This window comes from Antechinus flavipes, chromosome 2 (assembly GCF_016432865.1).
Source record: "Antechinus flavipes isolate AdamAnt ecotype Samford, QLD, Australia chromosome 2, AdamAnt_v2, whole genome shotgun sequence".
In the NCBI taxonomy this organism is placed as follows: Eukaryota; Metazoa; Chordata; class Mammalia; order Dasyuromorphia; family Dasyuridae; genus Antechinus; species Antechinus flavipes.
The window spans coordinates 635,153,945-635,178,410 of NC_067399.1; the positions used below are offsets into that span (position 1 = coordinate 635,153,945).

Here is a 24,466-nt window from a genome sequence, read left to right on the forward strand (position 1 = left end):
GGATTATAGACCTTTGATGTCTGAGGCTGATGTGGCTACATCTTAATGCTTTTACACAGCACAACCAGCACGTTTAAGAATGCCTGAGAACATCAGCAGACTTTGTACCAGTCTAGCTGCCTTTTCCAATGAGCAGCATAACATGAAGCCACATAGCGGTTCGTGGCGTGGCTAAGCCCATGTGTCCTGATTCTCCTATACTTTTAGAGAATACCCTCAAACCAGACAATCATGGTCGGAACGAGTGCGAGAGGAGAACGTGAGACCATTGGCTTAGGAGAGGAAGCATGGCGCTGCAGAAAGCATGTGGAGTTTGTAGTCAGAGGACCTGGTCTTGAATCTCATCCCTCTATTTACAAGGCTATGTCCCCTCACATAAATTACTAAATTCTTTAGGTCCCATTTTCTCATTTAAAAATTAAGAGGGAAGGGTCAAGATGGTCTTTTTAAGGTTTTTTTCCTAGGTCAAGCCTTACAATTTTCATAAAGTTCATTTCTGTGACAAATCAAAACTTGACCCCTGTCAAAAGCAATAGAATCAGTGGCTACTTTTAGCTTTTAAAATAATTCTTCCTTTTTTCCCTGATTCTTCTCATCCTTTCTCCCATTTTATTTTTCTCTCCCCTTCTTCTCTTTCTCCTCCTTTTTCTTCCCTGAGGGGAATTAAAAATAAGATAGTATTTAATAAAGTGTGATTTGTACAGGAAACATACTAAGAACACATAAAAGGAAAGAAAATACTCTTCCAGAAAACCAATAGAATTATGGATCAAAGATAGAACTTGAAATAGAGACTAGCTGAAAAGTGGGGAGCTAGGGTTTCCCCCTTCAAATAACAAGTTTATGGCCAGGACCATTGTACAGATGAGTCACTCTAAGTGATCGGAATCAGGAGGTCTTTAAAAAAGAAATCACAAATAAAGTAAGATCTAAACAAATGGAATAACACCAATTGTTCATGGGTAGACCAAGCCAATAAAAATGACAAATCTATTCAAATTAATTTACTTGTTCAGTGCCATACCAATCAAACTGCCAAAAATTATTTTACAGAGGTAGAAAAATAATAACAAAATTAATCTTGAAGAACAAAAGGTCAAAAATATCAAAGGAAATAATGAAAAAAATGCAAAGCATGATGGCCTCGCAGTACCACATCTCAAACTATATTGTAAAGCAACATTCATCAGGACTGCATACCTTGGATCCCACTGCTAGGTCTATATCCCAAAGAGATAACAAAAAAGGGAAAAGGATCTACATAAACAAAAATATTTATAGCAAGTCTTTTTGTGGTGGCAAAAATTGGAAATTCAGGAGCTAGATATACATCAATTGGGGAATGGCTATGAATGTAAAGGCATACTTTTGTGCTATAAGAAATGATGAGCAGGTGAAGTTCAGAAAAAAAAAACTTGGAAAGACTTAAATGAACTGATGTTGAATCAGGTAAGCAGAACCAGGAGAACATTGTACATAATAATAGCAAGATTGTGCAAAGATCAACAGTGACAGACTTAGTTCTTCTCAGCAATACAATGATCCAAGACATTTCCAAAGGTCTCATGAGGGAAAATGCTATCAGAGAAAAAAAACTGATGGTATCTGAATGCAGATTGAAGCATACTATTTTTACTTCCTTTGTCTTTTTTCATGATTTTTATTCCTTTTGGTGTATTTCTTCTTTTGGAAATGTTTTATGGAATATGGAAATATGTTTTATATGATTGCATCACAATTCTTACTTTTTAGGGAGGGGGTGAAAGGAGAGAGAGAAAGTTTGGGACTCAAAGTAAGAATGAATGTTAAAGATTGTTTTTACATGTAATTGGAAAAATAGAGTGTTTTATACTATAAAAGTGAAAAAAAAAGTGACTGAACTGTGAAAAAAAAGTTCTACTCACATATAGTAGCTCTTTTCTAGTCTATACCAGAAGGCATTGGAAGAAAGCTTTCTTAGAAGAAAATAAGATGAAATTGAGTGAAGATAAATTTAAAGTTCCATATGTGGATTTTGAAAACAGTTTCATAAGCCCAAGTTCATATGAAAAAAGAGTTGAAAGACCAACCGCAATTCTAGAGGATCCACAAGAAAGCATTCTACTCACTTCCTGACAGAGAGATGAAAGATTCAAAGTACAGATTAAAATACATTTTTTGTTTTTTTTAATAATAGCTTTTTATTTTCAAAATACATGCAAAGATGGTTTTCAACATCCACCCTTGCTAAACCCTGTGTTCCAAATTTTTCTCCCTCCCTTCCTTCCTCTTCCCTCCCCTAAGACAGAAAGAAATCCAATATATGTTAAACATGTGCAATTCTTCTACACGTTTCCAAATTTATCATGGTGTACAAAAAAAATCAGATCCAAAAGAAAAAATGAGAAAGAAAAAAAAACAACCAAACAACAACAAAATAGGTGAAAATACTATGCTATGATCCACATTCAATCCCCATAGTCCTTTCTCTGGATGTAGAGGCTCTCTCCATCACAAGTCTATTGGAATTGGCCTGATTTACCTTATTGTAGAAGAGTCAAGTCCATCACAATTGATCATCACATAATCTTGTTACTATGTATAATGTTTTCCTGGTTCTACTTATTTAGCATCAGTTCATATAAATCTCTCTAGGCCTCTCTGAAATCATCCTGCTAATTATTTCTTATAATATTCCATAACATTCATATACCACAATTTATTCAGCTAATCTCCAAATAATGGGCATCCACTCAGTTTCCAGTTTCTGGCCACTACAAAAAGGGCTGGCACAAACATTTTTGTGCATGTGGGTCCTTTTCCTTTTTTTTAATGATCCCTTTGGAATAGAGGCCCAGTAGAAACACTGCTGGGTCAAAGGGAATGCCCAGTTTGATAGCCCTTTGGGTATAGTTCCAAATTGCTCTCCAGAACGATTGGATCAGTTCACAACTCTATCAACAATATAAAATACATTTTTGGGGGACATGGACAATGTAGGGATTTATTTTGATTATGCATATTTGTTACAAATATTTTGTTTTTATCTTTATTTTTCCAATAAGGGAAATGGGAGGGGGAAAATCCCAACATTTTGTCAATTTTTTAAAAATTTAAAAAGAAAAAGATCTAAAGGTGGACCAAAAGCTCAATATTAGTTAGTAGTGTAACATGGCAGTGAACTAGACTAATCAAGAGTGCTCTGGACAAAGAAAGTGATAATCCCATCATCATCTTCTCTGGTCAGACAATAGCCCAAATATTCTGTTTTGGTTTTGCCATCACATTTTAGGAAGGAAGGATATTAAGAAGGGGTGCATAGAGAGAAGGGAGATCAGTATTGAGGAAAGATTGGTGATAATGCTATGTTAACTTTGATTAAAGGAATTGAGATGGAGGGAGCAGAGAGACCAGATTAAGCTATAGAAAAGAAAATATCTGGACAATTAAATTATTCCAAAGTATAATGGGCTTTCATGGCAGTTTCTCACTCATTAAAGGTCTCCAAACAAAGCCTGAGTGATGCTAGAATTTGGATATTTGAAGACAGGATACCTTTTAGCTAAGGATAAGCCAAGAGGACTACTGAGAGTTTTTAGAATCAGGTGATTCTATGTGTCTCAACTTTTTCTTTGATAAGAACTACTGAACTTTGAGAATTCAACTCAATTCAAATCAACAAATATTTGTCCAATACCTACTTTGTGTGAGGAGAGTCAACTCAATCCCTTTGCTGAATCATTATCCATGTTCTGTTTCCTAAATTTGCGGGTCCTATAAGGTTCTGTCCTTGACCTCTGTTTTCCTTGCACTCTTTCTCTTAGTGATCTCCTCTCTCATGGAATCAATGCTCATGTATGCATCAAAGACTTCCAGGCTACGTATTTAGCCCTGGTATCTTTCCTATCACACAATGTCAAATGTCTGCCAGAAATCTCCAGCTAGATATCCTCTAGACATCTTAAACTCAACATTTCCAAAATGGCATTTACTATCTCCCATCTGAAACTTACTCCTCTTCCAAACTTCTTTTCTGGAGGGAACTATCATCCTAAACCCAGGTTCAAATCTTCAAAATCATCATTGACTCTTTTCTCTCCCTCATCCTCACCTATCTCCTGAATTTTTTTAAAAAAAGTTTTATTGCTATGTTTTCTTTTTAAATAATTCATGAGAGATCTCTTATCATACAGTAAAACAGTGAAGTAAAATTAATAGTACAGTGACCTCATCTAAAAGCACATGAAACATTTCATATCTGTAGCACCCTCTCCCCACCTCTCTAATTGAAAAAACAATAAAGAATTAGTTTATCTTTCTCCTATTCCCCATTCCATTGGAGGGAAAAAAGAAAATCAAATTTCTTGTATGAAAAATGCACAGTCAAGCAAAACAAATTCCCTCATTGGTTATATATAAAAATGTCTTCCTTCTACACCTAAATTCATCCCTCTCTGTCATGAATATCATGTTTCATCAGTAGTTTTCTAATCATGAATGGTCATTGTATTAATCATCATTTTTATAATTTTCAAATGTTTGTTTTTCCAGTGCTATTGTTATTTGGTAATTGTTTCCCAGGTTCTGCTTAGTTCATTCTTTAATCACCTTATCAAAGTCCTCAAAATTATCCATTTTTGTAGCATCAGTAGCATAAATTATTCTGGTCCCGCTTACTTCAGGCTGAATTAATACATTCAAATCTTTCTGTCTCTTTGAAATAATCTGTTTCCTCCTTTCTGATAGCACCATCGTACTTCATCACAACCCCTGCCCTTCCACATTTTGTCAGCTGCCTATTCTCTCCGCCTGCCTCCTCTCCGCTTACACAGTCACCACCACATTTGGGCCTTTACCATCTGCCATCTGGACATTAATGACTTCATCACTGGGCTCTAGGTTTTCTAGGCCTTCGCTCTCCACATAGCTGCTGAAACGTTCCTGTTTGGATGGGTCATTTCTCTGCTCAAAAACTTGAGATTTATCATCTCCAGGACAAAACACAAACACAAGCTTCAGCACTTGAAGCTCTTTCTAACCTAGCTCTAGCTTACCTTTTCCAGGCTTACTATAGATTTCTCCCCTTTATAGAATCAACATTTCAGTCAAACTGACTCCCTTGTTGTTCCCCAACCCAGCATTCTGCTTCCAATCTCTTTGCCTTTGAAGGGCTCTCTGTCTCCCATGCCTGAAACTCACCCGATTCTCAGCTCTGCCTCCTAGAACCAATTTCCTTCAATGATTAGCTTAGCGTGCCACTTTTTATAGGGAGCCTTTCCCCCTTATTGATAGTATCACCACCTTTCTCAAATGATCACGTATGTACTTAACCTATAAATATGTCTTAATTTAAATTATGTGTAATTTAAATTCCTTAAGGTCAGGGCCATTTTTTTTTTTTTTGACTTGGTATTCTTAGTGGTTAGCTTTGCAATCCAATCCAAAGAGCATTTATCCTTTTTTTTTTCCCCCTTTTTCTTTGCAATCTTTGTTAAAAGGGAAGGCATGTTGAGTAGAGGAGGGGACAAAATTATACTTGAAAACGAATGAAGTGGTGCAGTGGATATAGTGATGGCCTTGGAGTTGGGAGGACCTAAATTGAAATCTAGCCTCAGGCACTTGATACTTACTAGCTATGCGATCCTAGGCAAGTCACTTAATCCCAATTGCCTTGGGAAGGAAAGGAAGGAAAGGAATTAAAGAAGGAAAAGAAGGAAAAGAAGGAGGAAAGGAAGGAAGGAAAAAGGAAAGGAAGAAAAGGAAGGAAAGCAAGGAAGAGAGGGAAAGAAAGGAAGAGAGAGAGAGGAAGGAAGGAAGGAAGAAAAGGGAGGGAGGGAGGTAGAGAGGAAGGGAAAAATGAAGGAAGGAAAGGATAAAAACAAAAAGAAAAAAAAACTGCTAAGTTGATATACCAAACTATATAATAGCTCCTATGTACCTGGAGAGGAGGGGACATGAGATTAAAGTAAAATCAACAAGAATTGGCAAGTGGCTGGCTATAATAAGGGATTAGAGAGAAGGAAGAATGACTTGGGTTATGATTCTGAGGATACTTTGATGTCCTCAACAAAACGAAGAATCTTGGAGAAATAGAAAGCTTAGGGGAGAAGATAATAATTACTGTCTTGGACGTGTTGAGTGTGAAATGTTTATGGGATGACCAAGTGGAGAGGATCAGCAGGCAGTTGGAGATGCAGTGCTCAATTTTAGAAGAAAGAGTAGATCTGATCCAATTAATTTGGGCTATCTGTATAGAGGTGATACTTGGGTCCATAGGAGCTAATACCTTCAATATAGAAAGAAAGAGACTAAGGACAGAGATCTGGAGGTCACTCATAACAAAGGGGACAGGAGATGGATGATGATCCACAGCAAAGGAGATTGGGAAAGAGTAGTCAGAGGAGAGGAAAACCAGAAGAAAACAATGTATTTCAGTACTCTAGGACAAATGTCTCATTGCCTTTCATTGTTATGGCTCTGTCTAGTATTGAGGATTGTCAGAGCAGGAAGAGCAAGAGGGTGTGAACCAAAAGGGTCAAAGGTGATGGACAAGAGAACATTGAACGGATTGATTATTGGGATTCCAAAGAGACTAATGTTAAGACCACAGCATGAGTGATCAACTGGGAGACCAGAATAATGGAGGGAGTATAGTTTGTGGAGAGAAGAAATGAATCTGGAAGGAGGGGGAGGAGAGGAGGAGGTAACCATCAGAAAAGAGAATTTGTGAGTCCAAAATCATGGCAGTAGCTCAGTTACACATAACGTAATAGTGATTGAGATAAAGTGAAGCTATAGGTGCTGGGAATTTGGAGAAGAGGAGGAACTGCTTGATTCAATGCAGGCATCTAAGCTGGGAAGCACTGAGTCCATTGAATTGGAAAACATAACAGAACAAGACCCAAATTTAATTAATTTAGGTCACTGGAAGAGCATAGAGACTCCCCTTGAAGCCAATCTTAAGTCTCCTAATCCCACATTTATCAATTGAGCTCACAGAAACATACATAGAGATGAAAGGAAACTTCAGAGTCATTTAGTTCAATATCTTCATTTTACAGATGAGGAGACTGAAGCAGGTATGGTTATGTGACTTGCCCAGAGTCACACAGTTAGTAAATATCTGGAATCAGATTTGAAGTCAGGTCTTTCTTCCTCCAGGTGCATGATCACTCCTGTAATAAGTAGCTCATTTGAATCCAGTTCTTTTGACTCTGAATTTGTCTTTCTGCCTGTTGAAATCTCTCCATTAAGACCTCACACAGATTCTCATCCCTCCAGGGATGACCTTCCCAGAGGAGCCCAGTCTCTCCTTCCCATGTGTGTGATAGCGTGTGTCCAGCCTTTTCGTTTGTACTGATCTCCCTCTCCTTTTTACCTGTGTGTGTCCTTTCTCTGTTAGCCTGAACACTCCTGCAGAGCAAGGTCCTTCCATCTCAGCCTCTGTATCTCCCCCAGGCTCTGGCACCCCCAGAGCCTTGAACACAGTAGGTACTCGGTAAATATTTGTTCCATTCATGACCCAAATGTGGCTACATCCAACATGACATTCATTTTTTATGTGACCCAGTCTTTGACACAGCCCTTTGACATTCACCAAACTGCTATTTATAAGATTAAAATGCAATTGCTGAAGCCTGCTTTAAGATTTTATGATTTATAGGATCTTTCTTTTCATGGACAGCTTTAGTCCCATTTTTCCAGAGTTCTACTACAAAGCAGCCTATTGCTTGCTCAGTGAATTGCATGATATTAGCAGGGTTTTAATTAAGCACAGATCTATGACCTGAAAACAAAATTATTTTATTGTTTGTTGTATATACACTTAGGGACAAATCTAAACAATGAAAACCAGGTTTCCTAAGAAGAAAAATTAAAAGCAGAAGAGGAGCTCCATGGACCCTGCAATGGAGCCAAGATCAGGCCAGAGGAAATCTGGCAGGGCCCATCCTTTCCTTGGGCCACTGTTTTAATCATCTGTTTGCAAATATCTTTAAATGCTCAGTGAACACTATTGTGTTCCTTCTCATGTGAAACATGCTACTCCCTGGAACCCACTCTGATGGAAGGGGGAGAAGAAAGTCAGGGACCAGGCAGCCTGGGATGAAAAGGGTCCCACGGGAGGGGAGAGGGGCGGCTGGGTCACACTAGCATAGAAAAGAATCTAAACAGCAGCCCTTTTCCATTACTGACCCCCAAGGCAGCCATTGGGTTGGCTGGTCTGCAATCTACATGAAGTTGCTTCCTACTTTAGAGTTAAGTAAGAGCTGTTTCACTGGATTGGTAAATTTGTTATTCACATCAAATATTCAGTGTTTTGGAGGAAATTGTTGTACTGAAGAAACTTGTAATTACAAGAATTTTCCAGGGATTCTTAGATAAAAACACTAATTTGAATGGAAACACTAGTCAATACATGAACACCAAAGTTAAAAAAAAATAAAATAAAACATTGATGAGAGAAAGCAACCAGGATCTTGAAAGACTGGAGTCTTCAAATGAGGACCATTTGAAGGAAATGGGGATGTTTTTCTAGAGAAGACTTAGATGGGGGAACACTTCCACTATTTGAAGGGTTGTCATGGAAGAGAGATTCCGTTTGCTCGGTGTAACCCTAGAAGGGGGAGCTAAGAACAGCAGATGGAAGTTGTAACTGGCAAACTTGTACTTGATGTCAGGAAAAGGTTCTTAATAGTTAGAGGTGCCCATCTGTAGGATGGGCTTCCTGGGGAGATGGTGGGTCCCCTTATAATCAGTGAACAAGCATAAGAACTGTATGTAATGTGGGGCAGCCAGGTGGCCCAGGAGGATCTGAGTTCAAATCTGGTCTCAGGCACTTATGTCCTGGGTGTGTGACCCCAAATGCCTCAGGAAAAAACAAAACTATGTTTTGTGCCAAATACTGTGCTTAATTGCAAGGGGTGGACATTTATTACGTGGAAATCTCTTTCCAGCACAGACTGGAAGGCTGCTGAAAGAGGACCCTTCCAAAACCTAAATGCCGAGTCTGTGGAAACCACGTGACTGTCCCCTGGGTCTGAGGAGTTGCTCCTTGGAGCTGCAGAGAGTAACGCATGTTACCTTTTACTGTTGTTTTAACAGAGCCACAGCACTAGACCGGTACAGCTTGGAGAAATCTGGCTTTACCCACATCCTGAACGCTGCCCATGGCCGATGGAACGTAGACACGGGCCCAGAGTACTACAGAGACATGGCTATCAAGTACCACGGCGTGGAGGCTGACGACCTCCCCACCTTCAACCTCAGTGAATTCTTCTACTCAGCTGCCGAATTCATTGACGCGGCGCTCCAAAGTGACAGGAGTAAGGAGAAAGGCCAGGGGCCACGGGCTCTCACAGGGCAGTGGGCGCCATGGTGGGGAACGCCACAGGCCCCGCCAGCCAAACCATAGGGGAAGGTGTCTGTAAACCAGGGACGACTGAGCGGGTCAATGGCTGGGTGGCGAAGCTGCAAATATGGCAGCCGCTGGGGGCGAGCTGGGGGGTGGAGGATGAGATGCTGTTTATCTGGCGCTGATAAATAGCAGATTTAACTCAGAACATAAGGCTCTGCCCCAGCCATCTCCAAGACAGCAGGGGCTCGTGAGCACTGACAGAAAATAGCTGGAAACATTAATGTCTCTTTAAGTTCCCAGTCTGATGACTGAAATTTGTTACTCGCTGACCTCCTAGCAGTAGGGCATCTCTCCAGAGTTTTAAGAGCAGTTATTTAATCAACAAAATCTGGACCCAAGGCAACTGGCAGGCCGTTAGTTCTGGTGTGGGGAGAATGAAAGGTGGCTTGAGTGGAGAAACTTCAAGTTTTTCTGCTGACTTTCAAAACCTTTTTGTACCTAAGGGACCTTCCTAAGTTCTAGTCCCGACCAATTCAAATTGTGGAAGCAGTCAGTCCCCTTGCCTTCTTTCAAGACATCCTGGATGGAATACCTTTTCTTTTTTCTTAAAGGTTTTGTTTTGAGCTGCTAATGTCCAAATCAATTAACTGATCAATCAGAAAGCATTGAGTATTTACTATGTGTTAGGAGATGTACTAGGCACTGAGGGTATAGAGAAAAATAAAATTCATCCTTGCTTTGAGAGATTTTATATTCTAATGGAGGAACCCGAAGGTACATGAATTGGTACATACATGATTCACACAGAAGAGACGGAAAATGGCATAAGAGGAAAAAGCACTAACAATTAGAGGCAGTGGGGGCCAAAGGGGATCAGAAAGGGCCTCCTGTGGGAGATGGTACTTGAGCTGTCTTAAAGGAAGCCAGAGATTCTAAGAGGAAGAGATCAGGAATAACATTCCTGGCAGAGGGGACAGGAAAAGCAGAGGAGGTAGGAGGTAAAGCATCATATCTGACATGAGTGGGCCAGTATGATTGGACTACGGAGTCCGTGGAGGTAAGTGATCTATTAAAAGACTGGAAAGATGAGAGGGAGATAGACTGTCAAGATCTTTAAATAGAGGAGCTTATATATAATCCCCAGAAGGAATAGTGAGCCATTGGAGTTTATTGAGTGCAGGAGAAGGGTGACAGGGTCAGATTTATGTTTTAGGAAAATCATTTTGGCAGCTGTGTGGAGCTGTGTTTGGAGAGAAGAGAATTGCAATTGTTTAGGCAGGAGGTGATGAAGGCCTAAGCTAGCATGATGGTTATGTGAGTGGAGAGAAAAGGATATTTAAAAAAATTTTTTTTAAATTTATCTATTTGTTAGATTTTGTATTCTGGACTATCTTCCTCTTCGGTCCCATCCCAAATCTGCACTAGAGAAGGCCAATACTTGAGCTATATATGAGAAACTGTAAAATACTTCCACATATCAATTCTTTCTTCAGAGGTGGACAGCTTCTTCCTTCCTAGGTCCTTTATAGTTTATATGAATATTCATCTTGCTCAGAATAGTTTGTCATTAGTTAGTCTTTGAATATTATTGCTCTTACTGTATACAGTATTGTTTTGGTTAGGCTTATTTCATTCTTCATTATTTCATTCAAATCTTTCCATGTTTTTCTAAAACCAATCTGCTCAATATTTCTTCCAGCACAATAGTATTCCATCACAATCATATACCACAATTTGTTCAACCATTCCTCAATTGATGGACATCCCCTCAATTTCCATTTTTTTTGCCATCATAAAGAGAACTGCTATAAATGTTTTAGAATATATAGGTTCTTTTCCTTTCTTCCTGGTTATCTTGGGAAACCAACACAACCAGTCAAAGTCATACAACTCTTTGGGCATAATTTGCAATTGCTCTCCAAAATGGTCAGATCAGTTCATAATCCTCCCAATTTTTCCACATGCTCTCCAAAATTTTTCATTTCCCCCTTCAATCATTTTAGCCAATCTGATAGGTGTGAGATGGCATTACAAAGTTGTTTTAATTTGTATTTCTCTAATCAATAATTATTTAGAGCATTTTTTCATATGACTAACTTTGATTTTTTTCCCTAAAAACCACCTTCTATAACTTTTGACCATTTATCAATTGGGGATGACTTATATCCTTACAAATTGAACAAAGATATAACTATAAAATTCTCTCCCCTTCACCAAGATCTAACAAATAGTTAGATAAATAAAATAAGTGAGGATAAGTGGTGAAAGATGACATCAAGATTGCAAACTTCTGTGAAATTTAGAAGGAACAAAATTGGGGGTAAAGACATGTTATTTTTTGGACATATTGAATTTATAGAATAACCACTTGGAAATGTCAGTGCCAACTGTCAGTGACACGGAACTGAAGCTCAGGGAAGACGGTAGGGATGGATAAATAGATACGAGCATCCTCTGCATAGAGACAATAATTAAACTTATGGAAGCTGGTGAGTTCACCAAGTGAGAAAATACAGGGAGAAAAGAGGTCCTAGGATCGATCCTTGGGGACATCCACAATTGGTAGGCATGGCATGGATAAAGACCGAGCAAAGGAGACCGAGCAAAGGAGACTAAGAAGAAGGGGCAAGCAGGAAGACAACACAGAATACTCTCATTAAAATCTAGAAAAAAGAAAGTAAGTGTTCAGGATGGGAGAGCGTGTTCATTGATGTCAAATGCTGCTGAGAGTCAGGAGAGATGAGGACTAAGAAAAAGCCACCAGATTTTGTAGTAAAGAGATCCCTGGTCACTTTGGAGAGAGCAGTTTCAGTTGGATGATAAGGTTGGAAGTTCAGAAGAGAATGAAACGTGGTCCTGAGCACACTTGGCTTTTTCCAAGGCAACTGATTGAGAAGAAGAGTGAATTATAAGATGATATTTGGTGTACATGGCGAGAACTAGTGATTCCAACATTCCTTCTAAATTAGACTTGGAAGTTGATCACAAATGGTGCTTTACCAAAGCTGTCAACCCATGCAAAGGCCTCTGAGCATGTTGGGTTTGTCAGGATAAGTATAACAATTATAAGCAGAGCTCAGATTTCTATTCACTTGCCTCACCATTTAGTTCTAATGGCCACATCTCTTGGTGAAGATGTCACAACATTGAGGGTCTCCAGTTACTAAACCTGTTCATCATCATATAAAAATGGGATCTAGCACCTAAGGCAGCCAGAGAATCCTCATGGCTGGCTTCATGTTGGGAAACCTGTGATCTGGAGCAGTGAGGGCTCTCACATAAAGTGGGTGTGAGGTTCCCCAATTCCAAAGAACACCTGAGTGGTACCAACATTAGTGCTGGGCAAAATCACACATACTTTGCCACATTTTCAGTAGCACAATGAGAATATCACAGTATATCTGAAATATTAGTACAGTTCTAGACATCTAAAACTGTAGAGCATTTCTTTAAGTATGAGAGCGTTGGATCCCTATGCAGAATTAAGAATCTAGAGAGTGAGGAATTTAAATAGAAGAAGGCTTCTTCGCCTTTTTTGTGTGTCCTGGACCCTTTTGACAGTGTTTGGTGAAGTCTCTGGTCTTCTACAGTCGACAGAGCACTACATCTGGAGGAAAACTAAAATTCAAATCAAATCCTCAGAAACTTATTGGCTGTGTGATCCTGAACAAACCATTTAACTTCTTTCTGCCTCAGTTTTCTCAACTGTAAAATAGGGATCATAATGGCACCCACTTTGCAGGAATGTTGTGAGCATTAGATGAGATAATCCTTTTTTATGAGATAATATTATAAAGTACTGATTAGTTGAGTGCTTGGCACATTCCAAGTACCTCATAAATGCTTCCCTTTCTCTCCTCTTCCTTCTCAGAATGATGTTATGTCAAATAAGACATAGGATTACAAAGGAAACTAGTTATATTTAAAATTGACAATTTTTTTTTTAAGTTTGTAGATGCCAGATTAAGAACCTGGAAAGTGGTGGGGATGTTACAAGAGTGAATTTCCTTGAGAATAGTTAGGGTCACATTTTCTCACTTGGAAAAGTCATAACAATATCAATAATTCCTTGCTGTAGTGTTTTAAGGTTTGCAAACCAGTTTCTAAGTCACAAGCATCCAGGAAAGGGACTAGTTTAAGTATCATTTCCTTATTTTATATAAAAGGAAACCGAGACTAGAGTCACAGGTATAAGCAGGATTTGGATTCCAATCCTGTTGTCAAAAAAGTATGGTCCCTGGACTTTGCCAAAGTTGTTCAGATGTTGTTAGCAGATAGCAGGTTATGCATTTGTTAGGAGATACACATATTTTTAAAGAACTACATGCTAGCTTTTGTTTGTTGACCAAACCTATAATTTCACTTGGCTCTGGGCAGTCTTAAGGAGGAAATTCCCTCTATGCCCGTCCTGCAATTTATAACCTGAGAGTGTTGGCCAGGACATGGAGAGAGTGAGTGATTCATCTAGTGTCACGGAGCCAGTATGTATCAGAAGAACTGGAACCCAAGGTTTCTTGACTATGAAGTCAACTCCTTAAATACCACATTAGTGTCAAATATGATATTGGGCATTAGACTAATTAAAAGAGAGTTAAAAAGTATCACAAGGCATATAAAGGAAGAAAAGAAATTCAGAACTTGCACTCAACTCACACGGTACGCTCCCAGTATGCCCACAGAGAGCAAGCTCATGTCATTTAGAAAGAGCATTGTCATATCAGTCCCATCTTATGGCACCTCGGGACAAAGCTGTGCTTATTCAGCATCCTCAGGAATACAAGGGAGAAGAGATGCCCTATCTGCATTCCCCTGACTTTTCAGAGCACATAGGATAGATGGCTGTAGGCATCCACATGATGGAAGGGGGGAGTGGAAGGATGTATGCCGGTCAGATGGTCCGGGATGGGTCAGCGATTAGATCAGCCTGCTGGGAGACAGAGAGTAGGGCTTAAGGATGTTGCCAGATCAAGGTCAGCATGATTTCTTTGCTCTCTAGTGCCTGAAAATTAACACTCTCTGAAGTGACCCATTTTGTATTTACTCTTTGGGACAGTCTGCTAAATATACTCTCATGATGTGGCCAGGGTCCTAAAAGCATCCTGCCCACCCACCCCACGTTGAGCAACTCGGAGGCCTTAAAACAGCTTCTTTTGCTGGGGACCATTCACCATTTATTAATAATCTCTGGATGTAACAAGTGTTGATGGACATTATGTCCAAAAGGCAAGACATTTTTCTCCTTTCTAGACTTTCATCCGCTTTCAGCCTCTGACTTGTTCCTCATTTGCCTGGCTTGCCTACATTCCCTTTGAATGCACATGTGATCATGCTAATTTATTTTTGGAATCCTCCTAAGCATGCAGAGAATGTCCAGGTCCTGTCACGTTAGCCCAGCAGCACATGGATTTGGAATGCCCTGATTGACAATGATGGCTGAGTCACATTGCTTCAGACCAAGTAGTTCCTGGGTTCAGAAGGCCCAGAATGACATGTTCAGGTCTGATTCTGCCCATCCTAACAGGACATGTTCAGTGTATATGGACTGACTAACTGCCCCAGATAACAAAAATCACTTAGGAGAATCACAAATTATTAGAGCCACAAGGGATCAGGAAACTCAATTTAGTCTGACACTTTTCATTGGACAAACAAGGACAAGAAGTATTTAATTGAGGTCACACAGAGAATGAGGTACAGAGGCTTGGCTAGAACCCAGGCCCCCATCCCCGTGTTGGAAGTATAAGTCTTTGAACCCAATGAGGTAACTTTTCAAGATTTTTTTTGGGGGGGTTATCCTGAATCTTGGTTCTGTCACCTGAAAATTTGATAGGAATGCCATCTATATCTTTATCCAAGTCATTGATAATAATTGTTAAATCGCCAAGCACTAATTCTTGGAGCAATCCTCTCAGGATTGTCTTCCGATTTGGTCCTTTTCCAAGTTTCTTTTTACTTTGATTGGTGGTATACAGAAATGAAAAAGAGGTAGAGGCTTCATTTTATAAAAATGGAGAAATTTGCCATAGAGTTTAGTCCTGAAGCAAATTTCATTTAGACCCATTATGGTAATTCTAAAATTCTAAATTCTAAAAATTCCAAAAGGTTTAGAATTTTATCTAAGGCCCATCTGACAACTAAATCTTACAAGATCTTATAAGATGTCTGTTCTTTACCAGGTGTCCTTTGGGGGAAAAAAAGGAGAAATAACTGCCTCAACTTAATTCTGGGTGAAGTGGGCAATCCCTTGGAAAGGACCTTAGAGATCAGGGATGTTTGTATAGAGCTTGGCAGCTTACAAAGTGCTTTACCTCTGTGATCTCTTTGGATCTTTATAATAGCTCAGGAAAGGTCACAGAATTCATGACTGGCACTGAAATCCAGGTCTCTTGACCTTTTCAGTTCAAGGCTTTTCTACTATATCGTGTTACCTCTGATTGTTTCTGTGGCCAATAAAATGGGGAGGGGAATAAAAAAGATGTTCCCCAGGCCTAATCCAAAAAAACCCTTGGACCTTTGGCCAAATCCCCAACTGCCTCTGAAGAGACAGGCCCTTTGTTCCCAGGAGATCAACACAGCAAATAGCAGAGGACAGTATTAATACCCTTCTCTTCAAAACAAAGTTCAGCTCCAGGGTCTAATGTTTAAGTTTTTCTTTTTCCTTTCTTCCCTTGAGGATCCCCGCTCCCCCCCCTCCCCTCCCACCACTCCTTCCTATGCAAAGAGCTCTTATTAGCAGAGTGGAGGGCTAAATGAACTGCAGTTTTCATCTGTTTCAAATATTGGGTCATGACAAAAAGAATTACCCTTTTTTTCCATGAGAGGAAGAGGCACTTCAGTTATCAGGGGCCCCTAGAACAATCTGGGGGATTAAGAGGGAAACTGAAGCAATTCATCCTTAGAGATGGGTTTGTCAGTTATCCAGCTCTAGGGTCCACCTTGAGTCCCGTGAATCAAGGGGTTATTGGCTAGGAATAATCTTGTGTCCTGTCTGAGCAACGAAATGCTCGGATTAAAAGCAGAAAACAGATTTGACTGAGTTGGTAATGGAATAAGGAACTGACCCCTTGGATATATTTTATTTTGGCAGAAGCTGGTTAGCTTGAGGGACTAATGTAAGACACTTGGAGGAATATCCTAGAAAGGTAATCTTTTCAATGGATGCTAAGTACACACATTTTGCACTTATATCTATATAGACATGTCCACATAGCCATAGATAAATGCATATATAATACACACATAATATATACATTAGTATTTATAGAGTGAAATCTTATACGTGTAACAATGAAGCCAGTAACCTACCATTCCTAATGTAGGATCACAGGGTAGAGGTGTTCTGGTAAATGTTTAATAACCAGTCCTCCAGAAAAAGTATGCATAATAATACTTTTAAATTTAACCTGCATTATTAACTGCTTTTGTTCTACATTGCCTTCTTAAGTCTAGACAATTGACAAAACAATCACGCTCTGATTTATAGTGTTTGCTGACTTATTTCTGAGGTGTTGTAGAAGCTTACAATGAAAATGTAGCAATCTCCTTTCTCGAGCCAGTCAGAGATGGCTCCAGCACACCACTGGACAGGTCTGAAGCTGTAGGAGAACCTCAGAACTCATCACGTCCATCCCCCTCATTTTGCAAATGAAAAAAACTGAGGCTAGGGAAGTGACTTTCAAGTAAGCAACAAAAGTTCAAAGTAAGCAACAGAAGTGGGATTTGAATCCAAGTCTCCTGACCTTGGAACAGTGTTTTTTCCATGTGCTACATTTAGCACAGTGCTTGGCACATGGTAAAGACCTTTTAAAAAGTTGATTGATTGATCTGTGGTTTCCCAGCTTCTGATAGAAGACTCTTCCCATGATATTATCTCATCTCTCTTGAGATCGACACGTGTGACTGTAAACCAAAGGGAGGACTGCACTAAGTTCTCCATACCAGGATGCTCTCCCTTTTGGACTCAATGCATCACCACCCGTATGGGGTCCTTCTGGTGGCCCCCAAGGTTATCCTTATTCATCTCTTGCAGATTTTAAAATTTGTGTACATATATATATACATATATATATATATTTTTTTCACACATAAATCTCAGAAACAGAGAGATTCTGTGAGAGACATTCTTGCTAGGACTTTCAATTGAATACATACTTCTTGAGGACAGGAATTAATTTTGTTTCTGTAGCCCAAGTGTCTAGAACAGTGCTTAATATTTGTTGACTGATTGACAAGGTTTTCTAGTCCAGTAGTTTGGAAACCGAGAAAAAGGGATTCTTTGCATGGCTTTTTCTCGTTTGCAGATACACATGGCTCTTTCCTCTCTCTGCAGATAAGATTCTGGTTCACTGTGCTATGGGCCGAAGTCGCTCAGCTACCCTGGTCTTGGCGTACCTGATGATTTACAGGAACATGACAGTGGTGGATGCCATTGAACAAGTCTCCAAGAATCGCTGCGTTCTGCCCAATCGTGGGTTTCTCAAACAGCTCCGGGAACTGGACAAACAGCTGCTCCTCCAAAGGCGGAATGCTCAGTCTAATGAAGAAGAGAACTTGGAAGAGAAAGAAATCTAAGGCTTGAAAACCCCGACATACAAAGTTGCCCCAAAATACTTTGTGCTGGAGAAAAATATTTTTAAAGACCCCTCCCCCCACACACATAATACACAATAGTTCCTTAAAGTTCTTTGGCATGAAGAAGGGAAAACATGGATGCAAGCCATTTTTTCTTGAGAATAGTTTTGAGCTTCCCAGGGAGTACTATTGGAACATATTAGGGGATTGTATAAAGCCTATACTCCCTAAGCTGCTACCCTGTAGGGTCTGATACTTTGTTTCACAGCAAGAGGAAAAGGAAAAGGTTTTTACAGTGGAATTGGTTGCACATGAGCATGTAGTGCTGGAGTAAAAGATACTTCAGTCTATAATGGGATGGTGGGAATGGCTGGAAAACACGTAGAATCTGTGCTACGCTCCAAACTTTGGGTCCTGTCTTGGAAGAAAGACACATTTTCCTACGGCTTTATGGTTTTTTTACAACACAAATTTTATAGCAACCAAAAAGTTGGGCTTATGGCATTTGGGGTGTGTTACAAGAGTGTCACCTTAACACTTCGTCTCCTCTGGGTTGGTCCTAAGTCTCTTTCCCTAACTCTGCTCACAGTTCCAAGCACTGTCCTTCCACCATCCCACACTGGGCCGCCCAGGACTGTTCTCAGCTGACCCAACATTTGTCTATGCTTGTCTTTGGGAAGTGACTACCTGAGCAGGCTGACGCGTGTGTATGATCTGTCTTCCTAATAATGCTCATCTGATAGGGCTGACACAACCACCCAGACTCACTCAAGCTCTTATGTTTAGAAAGAACTGATGGGTTTGAAAGGGTCAGAGCAGAACAAAAGCAAGAACAGGGACCATCTGTCAATTCTTTTTTTTTTTTTTTTGGAGAGATCTTTTCCTATCCCATGCACAGAGTCATATAATATTAGACCTGCAATAGTTCTTTAAGTGCATGTAGTCAAATTTTCTCTTTACAATTGAGGAAACTGAGGCTCAAAGAAAAGTGTCTGCACAAAGTCATATAGCTAACCTGGTGGCATAAAAAAGACTAGAACTTAAATCTTTATTTGCTTTTCCCATTTTGCCATACCCACTTCTTTTAAAAATGTTATATTAAAGTAGCATTAAAATTAGGGTTAAAATTAGTTTCAGGGGCAGCTAGGTGGTATAGTGGCTTGAAGTCAGGAATCCGGTCTCAGAAACTTAATGATCATGTGATCCTGGGTAAGTCTCTTCACCCCAATTGCCTCAGTTTCCTCATCTGTAAAATGAGCTGGAGAAAGAGATCGCAAACCACGCTAATATCCTTACCAAGAAAATCCCAAATGGGGTCATGAAGATTCATACACAACCGAAAAAGCACAAAAATTAAAACAAGGAGCTCATAAATCTGAATTCTAGGCCTGAGCTATATATACCTCACTTAACCTCTCTAAGATAGGGTAAATTCACATTTCTTTCATCTTCAGCTTTTTAGTGCCCTAATATCTCCCATGAGACAAGAACATGATGCAAAGCTAAGTGAGCAATATCAGAAGAACAGTGCACAAGTAACAGCAATACAAGATGATCACCTGGGAAGCCTTAGCTATTCTCAGCAATAAAATGATCCAAATCAATGCCAAAGGACTTGTGATGAAAAATGTTATCCACCCCAGAGAAAGAACTGATGGAGTCTGAATGCAAATCAAAGCACATTTAAAAAATAAAATTTTTTCTTTGGATCTATTTTTTGTTGTTTGTTTTGCAAACTGGCTAATAAGGATGTTTTCCATCTCTGCACATGTATAACCCATATTGAAGTGAGGGAGGAAACTTGAAATTCAAAAATGTTAAAAATGAATGTTAAAAATTGTACATGTAATTGGGAAAATAAAACACTAAAAATAAAAACATTTTTCTTAGAAATTCCCTGCCTCATCTATGAGCTAGAGACAATACACTACCTACCTACTATATAAATGTGAATGGTCATAATTGTACTAGGTAATGAATTGCTTGAATAACAGGATTGATACTGAGGTACAATTCAAATTTTAATTTTCTTATTTCCACTCTGCAGGACTACACCAATTGTCATGGCAGATACTATTCTACTAAAAGTTCTGAGATAGGCTGGGTATCAACTATAATATGAAGGAATTCTAAAAGAAGAAATGACCAAAATCTAAAGGATTTTGAGGGAGGTTTGGTCCTATCTAGATAAAGGTGTCTCCTATCAGGAACTCAAAAAGCTTTATGCAATAAAGCACAAATAGATTTGGGATTAAAACTTTTAGCTGCTTAGCTGAGAATTACCATCTAAAACTGAAAATAAGTCTTAATATATCTTAGACTTGGACCTACAAATTTAGGAGAAAATAGAAAAGAGCAGGGAGGGATTTCTGAAACTGGAACTCTGAATAGAATTGCAATGAAAGGAATTAACCCAAAGGGCCAGCTTATCTTTCGTAAGAAGTGAGTATACCCCAAATTATATCTTTGTTAAATAAGCAATAAAGCCATACTTCCTGAAGTAAATGGCCAGTTTAAGAGCCAGTCACTTTTCTTTCTGGAAGAAAATATGGCAAGAGTGACAGTGCAGCTCATAACAGATATCAGCAATTTCAACTCAGGTGGAACATAATGAGCGACTGGGATGCCATATATTGAGAACAGGACAAAAGATGTGGGAGAAAGCATATCCTAAATTTTTTTTAAAAGGCTGATAAAAGATCTGGTAAAGTCACAAAAAGGAAAAAGAATGGGACCTTTTCTGAAAATAGAATGTAGCCAAGTATAAAATAAGTTTCTGATAGTGCGGTTTGGATTGAATTTGGTATATAGAGTCGAGTCAGGTACATCCTTGGGATTTGGGGACAGATCTTGTTGGTTGGTTGGTTCTTTCTTAGAAGGGAACAAACAGAGACCTGAACCCCAGGATACTCTGATCTGTGTAGTCTGTTCTCCTAGGAAAGATTCTGATTCATTAGGAGAAAATTGCTCTCCATAGAGAAGGAGGGCACATAGAACACACCTCAGTGTTAATACACATGAAAAGGGTGTTAATACCTACTTTGATTTTATGAAAAATACTGGCTTGAAATAATTTTTAAAACGCAAATTACTCTGTAAAAAGTCACAATGAGAGCCAATCATCATCATGAAATGAAAAATTGAATACACACAATAAATCAGTAACTCTTCCATTCAAAAGGGGAAATGCTTACTAAAATGTCAAATAGGAATAATTGGATAACACATGATAACCTGATTATCAAGATACCTACAGAGAAAAAAGAATCAGACTTTAAATTAATGATGAAGTATCAAATCATTAAACATGAAAGGGCAAAATAAGGTAACATTGAAAACTGTCCCAAAAAGGGAAAAATAACTCCAAACACTTTAGTAAAATAATAATCCTAAACAGATTTAAAGTGGTAGGATAAAAAGGAGACTTGATTTAAAAGGAAAAGATTTGCATTTGAGTCCAATTTTGCTGTTTGCCAACATTGTGACCACAGACAAGTCACAGAATCAATATGAAGGTCAATATCCTCATAAAGACAATGATGATAATATTTTTTGTGGGCTGTTATGAAGAAAACAGGTAATAAACTTCAAATATAAAGTTGTGGTACCATAATGCAGAATACTATATGTAGAGTTAGGAAGACGTAAGCTAAAATTCAGTCTCAAACATGTATGACACTGAGCAAGTCACTTAAATCTCAGTTTCCCCATATCCAAAGTGGGGATAAATAAGAGTATTTACCTCAAAAAATTATTAATGATGAAATATTTATAAAGTGCTTTGCAAATCTTACAAATGCTATGTAAATGTTAGCTATTATTAAAATAATTTTTACATATCTACCTTGTTGTAAAAGAAATGGATAAAGAGGGAATTGAGCTGGGTTCTACCAGCCCTGTGTCTTCCAGGTGGTCTCTGGGGTATGACTCTACTTCCACTTTGTTTAGAACAGTCGGAGGGAAGATGGGAATTCCCAAGTACCTCTTCCCTTAGATGCAAGTCATGAGTTTGAGTGAGATAAGCATATAAATGAGTAAAAGCATAAATTCTAAAAGTTTCATTCTTTTCCTTCATATCTACAGGTTGAACTCTTTATTCTCCCATTTTATCCATCCCCTTGGGGACTTTTTTCTATATATCCCCAGCACACGTCACAGAGAAAGCTCTTAATATAAGCTTGTTGATTATAAATGCAGTCCTGCAATTGTTCTCAGTTTAATCTTATGGGAAGTGGCCTGGGAACATAAAGCAAATTGTTCAGGTCACATAGGTAGGAAATGTCAGAGATGGTATTTGAGTTCAAATCTTCAAAAGTCCAGCAGTCTCACCATGATAGGATTATACTTCAGTGATAATATCGTATAGATCTGCCATTAGAAAACATGGCTCCAAACACTCATCTGTGGCTTTTTATTTTGAGATCACTCAAAAAAATTTCTAAATAGAAATGAATTATAATAACTTTCTACACTGCAATGAATGCTCCTATTGTACAAATTTTCTAATTAAGGAAAACATATCAATCTGATAAAAACAAACACTGACTTCACAGAAAGCACACTTAGCAAATGAGACCCTCCCAGAGCTGGAAGGCACTTCAATAAAGATGAATTTCCAATATGACAAGCCACTGCCTAGACTCTGGGAAGGAACTTGGTGACAGTCAAAGTGGCCTATTCTATTTTGGGACAGCTCTGATTGTTAATTTCTTTGTTTTTTTTTTTTTTTTTTTTTTTTTCCCTCAACAGCTCCTAAATTGCTCTCTCTTTGGTTTCATTTGTTTTTGGTTCTGCTGCTAGAGGTCAAACAGAACAAGTTTAACCCCTTTTCCAAATTAGTGCTTCATATACTCATGTTCCCTTCTTCCCCTTAGTTTTTTCTTCTCTAAGTTCAACATTCCCAATTAGTTCCTGCCCTCATATGACATGAACTCAAAGTTATTTTCCATCCTGGTTGCTTTTGCTTGGATCCCTCTTCCCCTTCTTAATGTCCTTCTTAAACTGGGGTGCTTACTTGATGAAACGAGATCTGAAAGGCAGAGTACAGTGGGACTATCACCTCGCCATTCCTGGAAGCTGTGTTCCTTTTAATTCAATTGAAGGTCAGGTTTTTTTGACTGCCATACCATACAGTCGGATCCTATTAAACACGATCCACTAAGACCTCCAGATCCTTTTTCAGAACAATTGTTATTTAATCATATCTTCCTAGTTTTATATTTGTGAATTTTTTTTGTAGCCAAGTGCATTTATCTCTATTGAAATTCATTAGATTCAGTCCTATGCTTTTTAGCATGTCCAGGAGCTTTTGGATCCTAACCCTCTCAATCATTTGATTCATCTCTCCCTGTTAGCCGTCATCTGCAAATATGACAAACATACTGACTATGCCTTTAAATGGCACAGATCCCTAGGGCATCCCTGTCATTTTGACTGAATTATCTAATCATTTCTGAATCTCTCTCCAAATTTTATCAAAGACTTTGCTAAAATCTAAGTAAAATATATCCATGGCCTTCTCATTTACTAGTTTAATAATCTTGACCAAGAAAATGAGGTTACTTTGGCTTGATCTATTTTTGATTGAGGCTACACTGGCTCTTGGGAATCCCTACTTCACTTTCTACATGTTTCCTAACTATTTCTTTAATGATCTGTTCTAAAAAATTTTAGGAGGAAGGAGTGCAGAGCCAAGATGGCAAAGAGCAGACAGGTCTCTATCTGAGTTCCTCCTGGAGTCCCTCAGATCAACACCACCAAATCTAGCCTCCAAACGAGTTTTGGAGTGATGGAATCCACAAATAACAAATTTCCAGCAGAAGATATTTTGGAAAACTTCAGAAAAGTCTGTTTAATCAAGATGGGGGGGAGGAGCCGAGCCTGACAGCACAGGGACCCAGGGCGGTACATCTGCCTGCCAGGAAGCTCTTAGCCAAAATGCAATGGCAGTGTTGGCTACTCCCTCGTTTTGGAAGCCAGTGGATCAGCAGATTAGCTGCAAGACCTTCAACACAAATATAATGGGCATAGAGTAAGCTTCTGCAGCCCGAAATAATGCAGACTTGGCTATGTCCACCCAGCATTAATCCTATAGAGGAAGCTTGGGACAGTCTCCCCTTTGCCCTAAGAGCAGACAAATAAGCAAAAAGCAAAAAGAGCTCTGACCATAGATAGCTTTTATGGAGAAAGAGAAGAACAGATCTCAAATCCTGAGGATACTAAAGACAAATCATCTCCAGATAAAGCACCAAAGGGTAAAATGAGTAGGTTCCCATCTCTTGGAAGAATTCAAAAAGGATCTTAGAAGAGAGTTAGAAGAAAAACGAGGAAAGGAATTGAGAACATTGCAGAAGAGTTTGGAAAAGGAAAAAGAAATCATCTGAAGAAAACTCCTTACAAAATAGATGTAGCAAAATAGAAAAAGCATATAACTCCTTACAAAATAGAAAAAGAAAACAACTCCTTGAAAAATTTGTGAAATGGAAAAAAAAATCCATTGAACAAAACAACTCATTTAAAAATTCAACTGGCCAAATGCAAAAGGATCTAATGAAGAAATTC

At 38.9% G+C, this 24,466-nt stretch overlaps 1 protein-coding gene across 1 annotated transcript in view; it reads left to right on the forward strand.

Moving 5' to 3' along the window:
* The window catches only part of DUSP29 (dual specificity phosphatase 29), a 49,314-nt gene extending 29,696 nt beyond the window's left edge, over positions 1 to 19,618 (forward strand). The window contains exons 5-6 of the mRNA XM_051982060.1: positions 9,082 to 9,302; positions 17,664 to 19,618. Of these exons, the coding sequence (XP_051838020.1) occupies positions 9,082 to 9,302; positions 17,664 to 17,905 (463 nt within the window). The 3' untranslated portion in view covers positions 17,906 to 19,618. The remainder of the gene's footprint in view (positions 1 to 9,081; positions 9,303 to 17,663) is intronic.
* Positions 19,619 to 24,466: the final 4,848 nt, after the last annotated feature.